This window comes from Hyaena hyaena, unplaced genomic scaffold (genome assembly GCF_003009895.1).
Source record: "Hyaena hyaena isolate Hyena2069 unplaced genomic scaffold, ASM300989v1 scaffold_158, whole genome shotgun sequence".
In the NCBI taxonomy this organism is placed as follows: domain Eukaryota; kingdom Metazoa; phylum Chordata; class Mammalia; order Carnivora; family Hyaenidae; genus Hyaena; species Hyaena hyaena.
Genome location: NW_024080790.1, coordinates 60,926 through 74,073, shown reverse-complemented (window position 1 = coordinate 74,073; position 13,148 = coordinate 60,926). Strand labels below are relative to the sequence as shown.

Here is a 13,148-nt window from a genome sequence, read left to right as displayed (position 1 = left end):
TAAGTTATATACACCACAGAGAATTCAGATCAACAAATAAATACCAGGACTTCAGGGCAAACCAGTCCCTGGACACTGTGTCTTGGTCTCCACAGTTCAGTCTTTTAAAGAATTTTTTAATGTTTTATTTATTTCTAGGAGAGAGAGAGAGACAGTGTGAGCAGGGGAGGGTCAGAGAGAGAGGGAGTCACAGACTGAAATAGGCTTCAGGCTCTGAGCTGGCAGTCAGCACAGAGCCCGATGCGGGGCTCGAACCCACAAACCGCGAGATCATGACCTAAGCGAAAGTCGGACACTTAACCAACTAAGCCACCCAGGCGCCCCTCTCCTAGTTTTTCAGCTGCTTTTTAATTTTTTTATGGAGTCTTTTTTGCTTACAGACTTAAAAAATTTTTGGCATCTTTCTATCAACCTTTCCTTTATGAGACGAGGCTTTAGAGAATTAATTTAAAAAGAAAAACAAAGAAAGCTGCATTTTTACTGAATGAGAAAATAGTGTTCAAAATAAACTAAATGGGCTCATCTTTTGTTTTTAAAAATAAAACTATTATAACTACCACTTTTTTCTCCTTCATAATGTGTTTCTAGTTACATATTTTGCTTTTTAAAAATACTTAGTACTTTGGAAAAAAGTAATAGCTGAGATCTATAATCTTGCCATCCAGAGATAATACTGTGTTTCCTTAGAGTCTTGTATGTAGATCATGCTGGGATAATTTCATGTTACACACACACACACACACACACACACGTATGGTTTAATATCCTGATTTTTCTTAATGTTACACTAGGCCCATATTTAAAATGGGAAATAAATGTTCACCTACACCTGAGGGATGGAGAGACGTGTGGGTGGGCTGATAGATATATGAACGCTGATACAGAATTGAACAAATGGATGGATAGACTAACAGCCTGATTATTGGGTAGACGTAATGCTCAACAAATGGTAGTTATGGAGGGATGGAGATAATTAGATCAAAGCAGATGGGTTTGTGGAGGGCCAAATGGATGTGTGGAAAAAAAGAAAACTAGACAAATAGATCCAATCAGTGGATACTTACAGTAATTGAACATTCCACACTGAAAAAAATCTAATCTCTTTTGCATGGTATTCAAGAATTTCTTTAATTTGGCCTCAGAAAACATTTTTTAGTTTTATCTCTCTCACTGAATCCCTTCAGCAATTCATGCTCCAATCCCATTGACTTCAACGTGTTGTTGTGATTGGATTAGGTGAAACCACATGAAATTGCTGCTTTTATAGGTCAAAGATAGTTGAATACCATTTTCATATGGTTCAACCAAAGAGATGGAGCTATACAGGGAGCTGATCGATAAAACTGATGAGTAGATAAACAGTATAAGAAGATGGCTGCTTGGAGAAGTAGGTGGGCAGATGAAAAAAATGGATGGATGAACCACAGTGAGATAGCACTTCACATTTACCAGGATGGCTTTAAAAATAAAAACAAAAAGTGGAAAACAACAAGTGTTGGAGAGGATGTAGAGAAATTGGAAAGCCTCAAACATGCTGGTGTGAATGTAAAATGGTGCAGCTGCTGTGGAAAACAGTTTGACAGGTCCTCAAAAAACCAAATACGGAAATTACTGTATGACCTAGCAATTCTATTCCTAGTTATATACCCAAAAGAATTGAAAACCCAGACTGAGGCGCTTGTATGCCAAAGTTCAGAGCAGCTCTATTCACAACAGTCAAAAGGTGGCAACAACCCAAGTGTCCCATTGACGGATGAATGGATAAACACAACGTGGTCTATCCATACCATGGAACATTGTTGAGCTATAAAAAGGAACGAAGTACTAAGACATACTTCAACATGGGTAAACCTGGAAAGCTTGCTATGTGAAATAGGCCAGACACAAAAGGACAAATATTTTATGATCCCACCTATATGAAATAGCTAGAATAGGCAAATTTATAGAGACAGAAAGGAGATTAGAGAATATCAGGGGCTGAAAGGAGGGGAGAATGGGGCGATATTGCTTAATGGGTACAAAGTTTCTGTTTGGGAGGATGAAAAAGTTTTAGAAATTGGTAGTGGTGATTGATTGCATGATGTTGTGAATGTAATTAACACCATTCAGTTATACATTTAAAAATAGCTAAAGTGACAGATTTTATATATATTTTACCATAATAAAAGCAATTTATTTTTTAATTTTTTCTTTTTTAATTTCTGAGAGAGAGAGAGAGAGAGAGAGAGAGACAGCATGAGCAGGGGAGGGTCAGAGAGAGGGAGATACAGAATCCGAAGCAGGCTCCAGGCTCTGAGCTAGCTGTCAGCACAGAGCCGATGCGGGGCTTGAACCTACGAACCATGAGATCATGACCTGAGCCAAAGTCGGACACTTAACTGACTGAGCCACCCAGGCGCCCCCACAATGAAAGCAATTTAAAAGATGGATGGATGGGGGCACCTGGGTGGCTTAGTCGGTTAAGCGTCCGACTTTCGCTTGGGTCATGATCTTGCGGTTTGTGGGTTCGAGCCCCGCGTCGGGCTCTGTGCTGACTGCCAGCTCAGAGCCTGGAGCCTGTTTCAGTCTGTGACTCCCTCTCTCTCTGACCCTCCCCTGCTCACGCTGTCTCTCTCTCTCTCTCCTAGAAATAAATAAAAAAAAAAATAAAAAAAAAAAAAGATGGATGGATGGATGGAGACAATGGGTGAATGAATGGATCTGTACAATGCAAGCTGAAATTGAGCATGTGGGAAGCCCTGTGAAGGGTGAACCAATAAGCGTAGATTAATGAGCATATGGGTATGTGAGTAGTTGTATGGGAAGCTGTGTACATGTAATGAGAGGCAATGGGTGGGGAAATGGAGAGTTTGTGGGATGCCACCTGAGGCTAAGCCCATGGATCCAAGTGGAGGAGGTGACAGTTTTTCTGGAAACGGCTCAGCCCCAGGGGTAGCCCTAGGCTGGCAGTGATTAAGAAACCATTGGCAGAATAACCCCCCTCTGCTGCAGGCTCCTTGCAGCTGGACCTCAACCACATGCCCAAACCTGCCAAGACAGCCGAGAAATGCTCCTTGGACCAGCTGGATGACACCTTCCACCCGGAGTGGTTTGTGTCCCTTTTTGAACAGAAAACTGTGAAGGGCTGGTGGCCCTGTGTGGCAGAAGAGGGCGAGAAGAAGATCCTGGCGGTAAGTCGGCTCCCTCCAGCCTAGTGCAGGTGCCCAAGTAGCCTCCTATCACTGGGCACATATATGGTGCTCTCCCTCTCTCCTACCCTGCCTCTCTCTGTCTTCCAAGGCACTGCCCCTCTTCTCTTCCTGTTCCCAGCCTTCCTCTCCTTGAGGCTTTCGTCCCAGGAAGCCTATTTAAATGGAAAGATACCCTTACCTCCTGCGGACCCTGTTTAATGTATACTCTGCTCTTTGGTGCCTGGGAATCTGTGGCCTGGGCATCCTGTGGAGAACCTGAGGACTGCCTCTCCCATTTGAGCAGGATCCTACGGGGACCATCCTTGTACTGCTCTCCTGGCCCAGAGGTCTGCTCAGGGATGCTGTGACACCCTGGAGAACAGTCCTTGCTCCGGAGAGGAAGTGGACCCTTGACAGTTTACTGAGAAACCACAGGCAGCCAGCCAACCTCTAAAGTGGACCTTGAAATCAAATACTCTTGTTGAAGAAGGAATTGGAACACTTATTAAGAAATACTAGCGCCTCAAAAGAAAAATGAGCAAAGGGCCTGCATAGATAATACACAAAAGAAGTACAAATGGCCATTAAACATTTAAAAAAAGGTTCATTTCCCCCTAGTAATTAAAGGAAGAATTTTAAATGTGAAAACATTTTTTGCTTATTAAATTAGACATTAAAAAAATCTAAATGCTCATTGCTAGTGAAGATGCGGAGACAGGCCCCTCATTTACTTCTGCTGGGAGGCTAATGGTTTTACCATGTAGGGAAGCAATTTGGTAATATATAGCCAGGGATTTAACAATATTTATGCCTTGGACTCTGTCATCCCACTTTTAAAAATCTCTCCTAAAGAAATAAACAGACACAATTAAAAATGTAGGCTTTGGGGTGTTTTTTTTTGCAGCATTATTTATAACATCAAAGAGTTGGAAACAACCTAAATGAACCAAAATAAGTGGTTTACTAAATAAATTGTGGTCAACCATCCCGTAGAATGTTTTTATAGCCATTAAAAAGCAAACTTTAAAGAATATATAATTATATAGTGAAACATAATATATTTCTAAGTGAAAGAAGCAAGCTCTAGAACTCTATATACACAGTGAGATATTTCATATACTTGCAGAGGAAAATTGTTGTGATGCATAAAAATATGAACGGTGCTCATCTCCACATAGTGGAAGTATGGGTGATGTTCTCCTTCATACATTTCTGTAGTTTCTAAATGTTCAACAAGGAGCAGTCGTGCTTTTGTGATCAGATCAACCCTGTCTTTTCTTTTCTTTTCTTTTCTTTTCTTTTCTTTTCTTTTCTTTTCTTTTCTTTTTTCTTCTCTTCTCTTCTCTTCTCTTCCCTTCCCTTCCCTTCCCTTCCCTTCCCTTCCCTTCCCTTCCCTTCCCTTCCCTTCCCTTCCCCTTCCCCTTCCCCTTCCCCTTCCCCTTCCCTTTTTCTCTTCTCTTCTCTTCTCTTCTCTTCTTCTTCTTCTTCTTCTTCTTCTTCTTCTTCTTCTTCTGTCTGTTCTGGCCGGGTTCCTCCCCAAGCCATGGGGCAGAGCATTGTGTCCCTTACCAGGTCCCTTCTGTCCCCTCAGGGCAAACTGGAAATGACCTTGGAAATCGTAGCAGAGAGTGAGCACGAGGAGCGGCCTGCTGGCCAGGGCCGGGATGAACCCAACATGAACCCCAAGCTCGAGGACCCAAGGTTAGTGCCCAGTCCTTACCCTTGATGGCCAGGGGGCTGGGAGCTGTGACTCAGGAGGCAGCCACTGCATAGCCATGCAGAGGTCACAAGGTCCACATGGTTCAGAGCGGGATGTGACTTGTCCTAAGCCACACGGTAAGTTAGGGCAGGTGACAGGCATCATTCTAGGGCATACCAGGCCCCTCAGCTCATTCAGGAAGCAGAGACTGTTGGGTAGGTGTTGACTGTGTGTGAAGCATGTGGTCACATGGTATGTGTATGTAGCGGAATGGAACCTTCCCTGCTGCATTGTTAACATCCCCATCTTACAGATGAGGAAATCATGTTGGCAAAGTTAAAGAGCAGTCATTCTGCTAGGAAAGTGGTGAAGCTAAAATTCTCATACCTGTTCTGATTGGCTCTGGAGCCCAATCAAGGTTTTTACCTTGACCAGGTTGTCTACCATGGCTTACCTATGATGTCAATGTGGCTTTCAAATGGCCTTTCAGCCTTAATGTTCTCATCTGTGAGTCCCTGTCTTCCCTGCCTCATAGGCCCCTAAAGGATATAGACCAATCCAGTGGATGTGGAAGACTTGAAAGCAGTTACTGGGGGCAGGAGGACTGCTGGGGGGGGGGGGGCGGGCAGTGCAGAGAGCTATATTTGCTGGGTCCCTCCACACTCTGGCTCGGGTGGCACTAGGCGCAGATGGACCACTTGATTTTGGTGCTGTCCCCAGTGCCATGGGGCCAGCAGAGCTGTGAGGAGTGTCCCTGCCCCAGGATGTTGGGATCCGGGTGGAAAGTGAGAGGTCCGGTGCACCCTGTGGTGTGCACTGGGATGTTAAAACAGCCACTATTGAGACACAGCATCCTGCGTGCTCTTTAAGTTGAGAGATGGCCTAGGGGAAGGTTTTGAGGTTCTTGGCTGTGAGTGAGAGAAAAGCAGCTTTCTGGGTTCACTTCCCACCATCTTTCCCTGACCATGGACCAGCCATGTGCATCTAGGCAGGTGGTTTGGCTTAGCTGGGGCTCGGTGGGCCATAGCTCACCTAATGTGGCAGCTCCTTGAGGCTCTGCCTGGCTCCCAAATCTCTAGTCTGTGATTAAGTTCTGAGTCAGGAAGGGGAGCTGGTGGCTGGAAACTGGGGCTCTGAGGGTGCCTAAGGCTTGGCGGCACCGGGAAGAGGAGGGGAGCATGGGGGAGGCTCATGCTGTGGCAAAGGCTCAGAGGACAAGGGGATGCACAGGAAAAGGGCTGGGGGTCCTGAGACTGAGCAGGTTTTGGGGACCAATGGTGGAGGGCTGGGGTGATCTGGGAGCAGGGTTTAGAGAAGGCGGCCCTGGTAGGGAGTGCCCTGCTGACCTCTGGGGTCTCCCTTCCAGGCGCCCTGATACCTCCTTCCTCTGGTTCACTTCTCCGTACAAGACTATGAAGTTCATCCTATGGCGGCGGTTCCGGTGCGCCATTATTCTCTTCATCATTCTCTTTATCCTACTGCTGTTCCTGGGCATTTTCGTCTATGCCTTCCCGGTGAGTAGGCCTGGGGGGAGGCCTAGACTCTGCCGTGGAGGACCCCCTGGTCTGATGAGGGATGCATAGCCCCTCCTCTGGGGAGTCCTTAAGCTGGTAGAGACAAAGTCCTACCCTTGGGACAAAGTCCTACTTTTCCAGTGGGGGGAACTGGGATTTTGCCCTCGATGGGGAGATATGGCTGTCCTAAGCAAGCCTGTAGAATCTGTAGTCAATGTTGGCAGAAGGTGAGGCACCTTGGGCAGGGGAACCTTGTTGAAGGAGCGTGTGTAAGTGGGTCTGTGGATGGCAGAGGTGAAGTTCCCTTTGTTTGTAACAATGGCACCTGCTGAGGTCCAGAGGAATGGAGGCCCTAAGGCCGGGAGAGAGGTGTCCACCTGAGGACCTTGATAGAGTGTGTCCTGCCTCCTGCAGTGAGCTGGGTTTGGGAGAAGGCGTGGGCTGGCAGGAGGCTGGCCCGGGAGCTTCTCACCAGGGCAACATCGGTGGCACTGGTAAGAAGCCAGCCGATGCCTGGCAAAGAGCTGCAGGGGCCACTCTAGTGAGGCTGTTGTACCCCCAGCTTCACGGGGTCCCTCCCAGGGAGGAATATCAGGGGCTCTGTTCCCTGTCTGTGCTTCCCCACCTCACAGCTCATCAGGGGAGCCCCGAAGACGCTCCAGTCCCCCATCCCACTGTGTCTCTGGAACTTCAGACCTTGAGGTGTTCTCAGGCTAATTCCCGATTTTTAATGCTCTTTAAATTTTTAAAAAACTTTCTCATATGAAAATTCTAAATTGATATAAAAGTAGAGAGAATGGCATAACCAACCCTGTGTCACCCTGATTCTAATGGCAAAGGAACAGCCATCCAGCGAAGGGAAGGGACTGGCTCAGGTCTGCCTGACAATCCGCACACAGCCCCTCGTCTGCGGTTCTGGCCACGGTGGGCCTCAGTCCTGCTCAGCACCAAGCTGCCGGTCGAGGGCACTATCCCCACAGTGGCCTGTCTGCTCTGGGAATTGCTTGTCTGTACGTTCTTTGCTTTGTGACTCCTCCAGGAGGAGAAGGAGGATGGAGAGCTCTCTCCAGCCGTGGTTGGCCGGGCCTCATATGAGCAGCACACACCTCCTACCAGGAAGACAGTTCAAACCACATGGCCATCCGCTCCAGTTCCTAATATCACGGGCCGTGAGGAATAGCAGGAGTTCTGTCTGGTCTGGACGTCCAGGCTCCCGCTACTTTCTGGGCCATAAGTGACAAAGGAGGGTCTAGAGCCAGGAGGGCTGATGTGTCGGGCTGCAGGCCAGGCCCTCTAAGCTGGCTGTGATCACCTGGAGTGCCATGCTGAAACGTGTTCCAGGAAGAGTCATGGCCAATTGGCTAAATATGGCTGTGGTCTAGGGTGAGGGTCCAGGTTGTAGGGCCCTTAAACACGTGCAGTTTGGGGGGCCCTTTTGAAGCAAAGGAAGCAAAATCACAGATACAGGGCCACGGAAGGGCGTGTGCAAGTGTGGTGGCCTCGCATCAGGAGTCAGGCCCAGGCCTCCGCTCAGTGTTTCCCCCGCATTTGGGGAGGCCCAGGTTGCCAAGGTGGGGAGGCAAGGTTCCCCTTGCCCTCCTGTCCTCAGGCTCACCTCCTCTCATTTTGGGCATATCCGGATGCCACTCAGTTCAGGCGAGGCCTTCACTAAGCACGAGGTGTGTGTCCAGGAGGTGAGGGAGTGCTGTGGGGGTGAAGGAGGTGACGTGCTCTGTGCCGCTGGGGAGCGTGGCTCCCCAGGAGACACAGTGCAGCCAGGGAAGGAGGGACAGGCACTCTTCAGGTCCCTCCATCCTGAGGCTCGGGCCAGGGGAGTTCAGGCAGGCGCAGACCCCAGCTCCTCAAGGAGGTAGTCTGAAGACGAGCAGCAGTTCCAGGGAGCTGGTTGGAAATGCAGAGTCCTGGCCCAGCCCTGGGTCTGTGGAGGGGAATCCGCCCCGGACACACGGAGGTGTGTGCCTCACTGCTGTACACGACGGAGCTCTGTGCTTGGAGTCACATGTTGGCTAGGTTCTGGCTCTGCAGGTGTGACTTTGGCAAGGCTCTCCTCTCTTTGTGAGGAGGGGGCTGGGCTAGGACCGCTCTGACCTGCTGTGACAGCACTGTGCTTAGGGGAGCTCTTCTGCCTTCCCTGAGGGTGCTGCACGATGAAGCCAGCAGGGGTGGGTCCGAAGTGTCACCACTGCCAATTCTGCGACTAGCTCCAGCCCCTGGCCAGCTGGGCCCCATCCTGCCAGGCACCTGGGTGGCAGCACGAGTCTTTGGGGACCTGGGGTAAGAAGGCCTGCTACCTGGCCAGGAGGGGGGAGAGATTTCCAGGAAGTGTCAGCTTATGGTCCTTCCTGTCTCTGGGGCAGCCTTAGCCCCAGGCCCTGTGGGCAGGAGCAGAGGAGCACTTTGGCCAGTAGCCCTGCTCAGAGCCCCTCCCCTGTCTCATCCCCCGGCTATGGCCTCACTCTCCTTGAGCACTGCTGGAAATTGTCCTCTTTAAAATACCAACCCTGACCCTCGCAGAGGGTCACCCCTCACCTCACAAATCCTAGGTGAGGGGTCCGGGCTGCCTAGGCCTGAGGCTGCAGACTGTTCTCATCTGTAGCTCTTTGCTACAACCTGGGCCAGTCCTGCTTCCCTCCAGCCAAGTCGCCCAACCAGCTGCTGGGTCCCTGACCCTCACCTGGCCTCTAGGCCTTGGGGGCAGAGGGCCTGGTAGAGAGGGGCCCAAAGCCACCACTGCCCTCCTCCGGTTGGCCTCACTTCCCACACTCTTGGAAATTGCCCTGGGAGGGGGACATGGAGGGCAGCCTTTTCTGATTCCTCCCAGCTCCCCACCCCCCACCCCACCCCCCATCACCAGAGCCAGCCGGGAGCAGGGCCAGCGTAGGGAGGCAGGAGGCGATCTGGCGGGGAAGGAGCAGCGGCTTTGTTTCCAGAGTTGGCTTTCCCGGGCCGGCGCTGGGGAACATACTGTCCCAATTAGGAGTCTTGTGTTGTGTTGTATGTGTTTTCATGGTTTTTGGGGGGGAGGAGTGGGGAGGGGAGATTCCTGTCAGTCCTGCAGCAGGCAGGGCTTAATCAGGGGTGACCCATCTCTGGTGCTGACCTGCATGGTAAGTCATCCCCACCCCCCAACCCCCTTTCTCTGTTTTCTGGACAGGAGTGTGGTGGCCAATGAGCCCATGTGGGTTCCCATGTCGGTGGGGGGGGTGTGGGAGGGGGGCAGGGAGAATCATGGCCATGCCTTCAGGCCACCTGTCTGATGGAAGAGGTCAGGGCAGGCCTGCCCCTGACCAGACCCTGGATGGTCAGAATCCTTTTGACAGGTGGTTAGAACATGGGAGTGGGCCTTGGGCTGGTAGGGGAGAAGACACAGCAATTCAGGTAGATGCGGCCCCAGGTTGGAGGGTACAAGCAGAGTTTCAGGGGGTGGGGTGGGGTGGGTTTGTGATTGGCAAGAGGGCCAGGAGGTGGGGTGTTGAGCTGAGTGTGACATGTGGGGTGGTGGGGGTAAGGTACAGGCAGCTGGGTGAGGAGGTGAGACTCCTTTCCCAGCTCTGGCCCCTCGGCAGCTGTCATCACATGTCCCTGCTCCTCCCCTCCCTCCAGAACTATGCCGCCATGAAGCTGGTGAAGCCCTTCAGCTGAGGACTCTGGCCCAGGACCGGCTGCCTTCTCCACCCAGCTTAGCTGAGCTCCTCCAGAACTCCAGGCCTGCCCGGCCTGCCAGGGGAGACAGACGGACAGACTGGCACGTGCTGCAAGCGTGGGTGACATCGAGCCCTGGGATCACCCTCCTTTCATCATTTCTTCCCCCTTTCTCCCCCTCAACCCAGCCCTTTTTGGATCAGCTCATGTGTATTTCAGTATAAAACAGTTTGAACCACAGGGCCCTGTTGGCATGTGTGTCCCTGTAGTCGCTGAATGAGGTGTGACCGTGTAGAGGACGTGTCTGGGTGGGTGGGATGTGAGTGGGGCATGGGCCATCTCTGACTCTGCATTCTGAGTGGAACTTTATCCTTTGACAAGACTGGTCAGGGGAGGGGTGAGGGTTGAGGCTTGCTGTCGTGTCTGCCTAAAGACCCAGTATGTTCTGGTTCTCCAGGACTTTCCCCTTTCCCCCTGCCCCTCCTCATTCAGGCTTCTCCTCTTTGTTTCCCAGGCTGTGCTCTGCACAGGTGGGCTGTTACCTATCGCTTCTAGTTTCTTCGATCACGCTCAGGAAGAGGCTCTACTTTATACAAGTGGATCACCACGTAAAGGGTTGGGTCGGAAACTCTCCAGGAAGGGAGGGCTCCTGGACCTTTCGCTGTGACCTTATCCCCTACACGTTTGAGATTTCTTGTGGCTCCATCCCTCTGCTTCCTTACTCTGCTTTAAAGATCTGGTCTGCACAAACACACCTTTTTCTTGTGGTCTGAAGCCTAGCATTAGCTGTGGGTCTGTTGTCTCCTGCAGGAATCAGGCTTAATCCACAGGGGCAGCAGGAACATACTTAGAGAAAAAGCAAAGAGCTTGAAAACATTGTGTTTCCAAAACAGAGGCCTCTGCCTCTCTCGCCCGAGGGGCTGGAACTCTGGAGCACAGCGGCTGGCCGCCTCCCCTCCTGTTACTCAGGAGGGCTTCTCCTGTTTCCTGCTGTGAGCCTACTCCCCTGGCCCAGGCCCCAAGGCCCCAGAGTGACCCTCCCAGGGCACTTGGCTCTTCGTTGCTCTTCACTCTGGGACCCAGACTGAGGCTCTGCCTCGTCCCCCCTCATTGGCACAGGGCTGATGTCCTGGACCCTCCTGGGTGAACTGTATCTCAAACACCGAGTAATTCTTTCTTCAGGAGAAGTTCAGGCTGGAAGTAATCCTCACTGTCCAGTTAGCGAGGCTCTGAAAGGCAGGGCAGGAGTCATTTACTCATTAATTCATTCATGCCTTTCATTAATTCATTAAAGAATGTGTGTGTGGGGGGGGGCATATGTGTACCAGGCAAAGTGCTAGGCTCTAGAAATGCAATGTTGATCAAGATAAACATTGGTTTATAAAGATGGTTCCTGCCCTCCTACATCTTACCATTGAGTAGGAGAAGAAGACAGATAGATAGGCAATTATAGTGCACTGATAGATAAGCAGGGGTTACAGGGTCAAGGGCAGAGAGTGGAAAAGACAATAGAGGGAACAGAGCATGTGAAGACTAGCCATAATAGAAACTAGTTCAAAGATCTGGAAGAATTTCCATGTGGGCACAGAGCAGTGGTTCTCAACTAGGGGCAGTCCTACCCCTCAAGGCATATTTGTCAGTGCCCAGAGAGGTTTCTGATTGTCGTCACTGGACTGTGGGGTGGGGTGAGGGTGCTGCTTGCGGTCAGTGGCTGCTAAACATCCTTCAAGATACAGAACAGCCCCCACCCCCCACACCCAAATAATTATCTAGTCCAAAATGCCATTTCTGTTGCTGTTGAGAAAGTTGGTGTAGAGTGTGTGGATTCTGGAGATAACTGAACATTAGACTTGATAGGCCCAGGGGATCTACTGGTTAGGGCTGGGAGTGAGTTGTGGTATGATAGGAGATCAATTCCAAATGGGATAAATCTCAATTGTTTGGCTTTATGAATGTTGGTACCATTCAGGAAGTCAATTTTGGACAAGAAAGTTCAGACATGTTTAGGGCAGAGTCACGTGTCCCTGCAGTTATGGTATCTCCTCTCCCTTCACAAAGTTCTAGAAAGCATCCTCTGCATTTGTGACTCCCTGTCCACACCTCGCACCCACCCCTCCACCTGCTGTGGCCTGACTTTATGCCTGTGGCATGCTCCTCTCTTTTCCTCCTTGCTGAAAGCGTCCTCATACTGTTCAGCTTTGCCCACAGCTGAGAAAGGAGCACTGCCAGAGCCCTGGCAGGAAGAGTCTTATTAGATCAAACCATCACAGTGACATTGTTCCCTCTGCCAGTGATTGGTTTAGGAAGAGGCATGTGACTCATTTATGACCAGTGAGACTTGAGGGGAAGGTGGCGGTGCTGGTGGTTATGGGGGGTGGGAAGCAGCTGGGAAAGTTTCTAGGAAAGTTTTATCCCCAGTAACAAAGGGCACACAAGGAGACACACCTTTAATCTCGTTGTGGAAAAATGTAATGACCGGAGCTAAGGCAGGCACCTTGTGATCATGAGGAGACCAGCCTGAAGAGGAAAGCCAGCACACACAGGAGGGCAAGCACCTGGTTGAGAAAGAACCAATTCTGAAACTGCCCTAACTTCTAGTCGTCTTGTTACACGGGGGTCATAAATTCCTTATTGTTTAAGCCATTGTTGATTATGTAGTGTGCTACCCACCGCTCACAGCATTCTCCCTGGCACATTTTGTGCTTTCCCGAACACCGTTTTTACTGCATCGCCAATAACTAGGGCTACCCTGCACAGGCACCACATCTGAGGCATCATACATTTATTATTTATTATAACAGTTTTCCTACAGATGGCAGTAAAGTGTTTTGTTCTAATAAAATCAGTGTGTTACAGTAGTTTGCTGATAGAAGTGAACTACCTTGAGGAAGGGGCACCTTTTTCTAATTCACACTGGGGCCCCATCTAGCCTGGGTTGTTCAGTCTGTGGCCACTTAGCCTTCTGGTCTTCCAGCAGCAGCCGGCAGCGCTGACTATTTCTCTCCTTCGTGATACACTCTCAACCTTTGGCTTCCACGATATCACGGTTGTCTGATTTTTCTCCTTTCTAGGCATCCTTCTCTGTTGGTCTACGGTGTTCCC

General features: G+C 50.2%; 1 protein-coding gene across 2 annotated transcripts in view; it reads left to right on the top strand.

Moving 5' to 3' along the window:
* Nucleotides 1–10,286, top strand: part of DYSF (dysferlin) — a 203,486-nt gene extending 193,200 nt beyond the window's left edge. For both annotated transcript variants that reach the window (XM_039239562.1, XM_039239561.1), the window contains 4 exons: nucleotides 2,992–3,170; nucleotides 4,762–4,871; nucleotides 6,236–6,383; nucleotides 10,008–10,286. In XM_039239562.1, coding sequence (XP_039095493.1) covers nucleotides 2,992–3,170; nucleotides 4,762–4,871; nucleotides 6,236–6,383; nucleotides 10,008–10,046 — 476 coding nt within the window. In that variant the 3' untranslated portion in view covers nucleotides 10,047–10,286. The remainder of the gene's footprint in view (nucleotides 1–2,991; nucleotides 3,171–4,761; nucleotides 4,872–6,235; nucleotides 6,384–10,007) is intronic.
* Nucleotides 10,287–13,148: the final 2,862 nt, after the last annotated feature.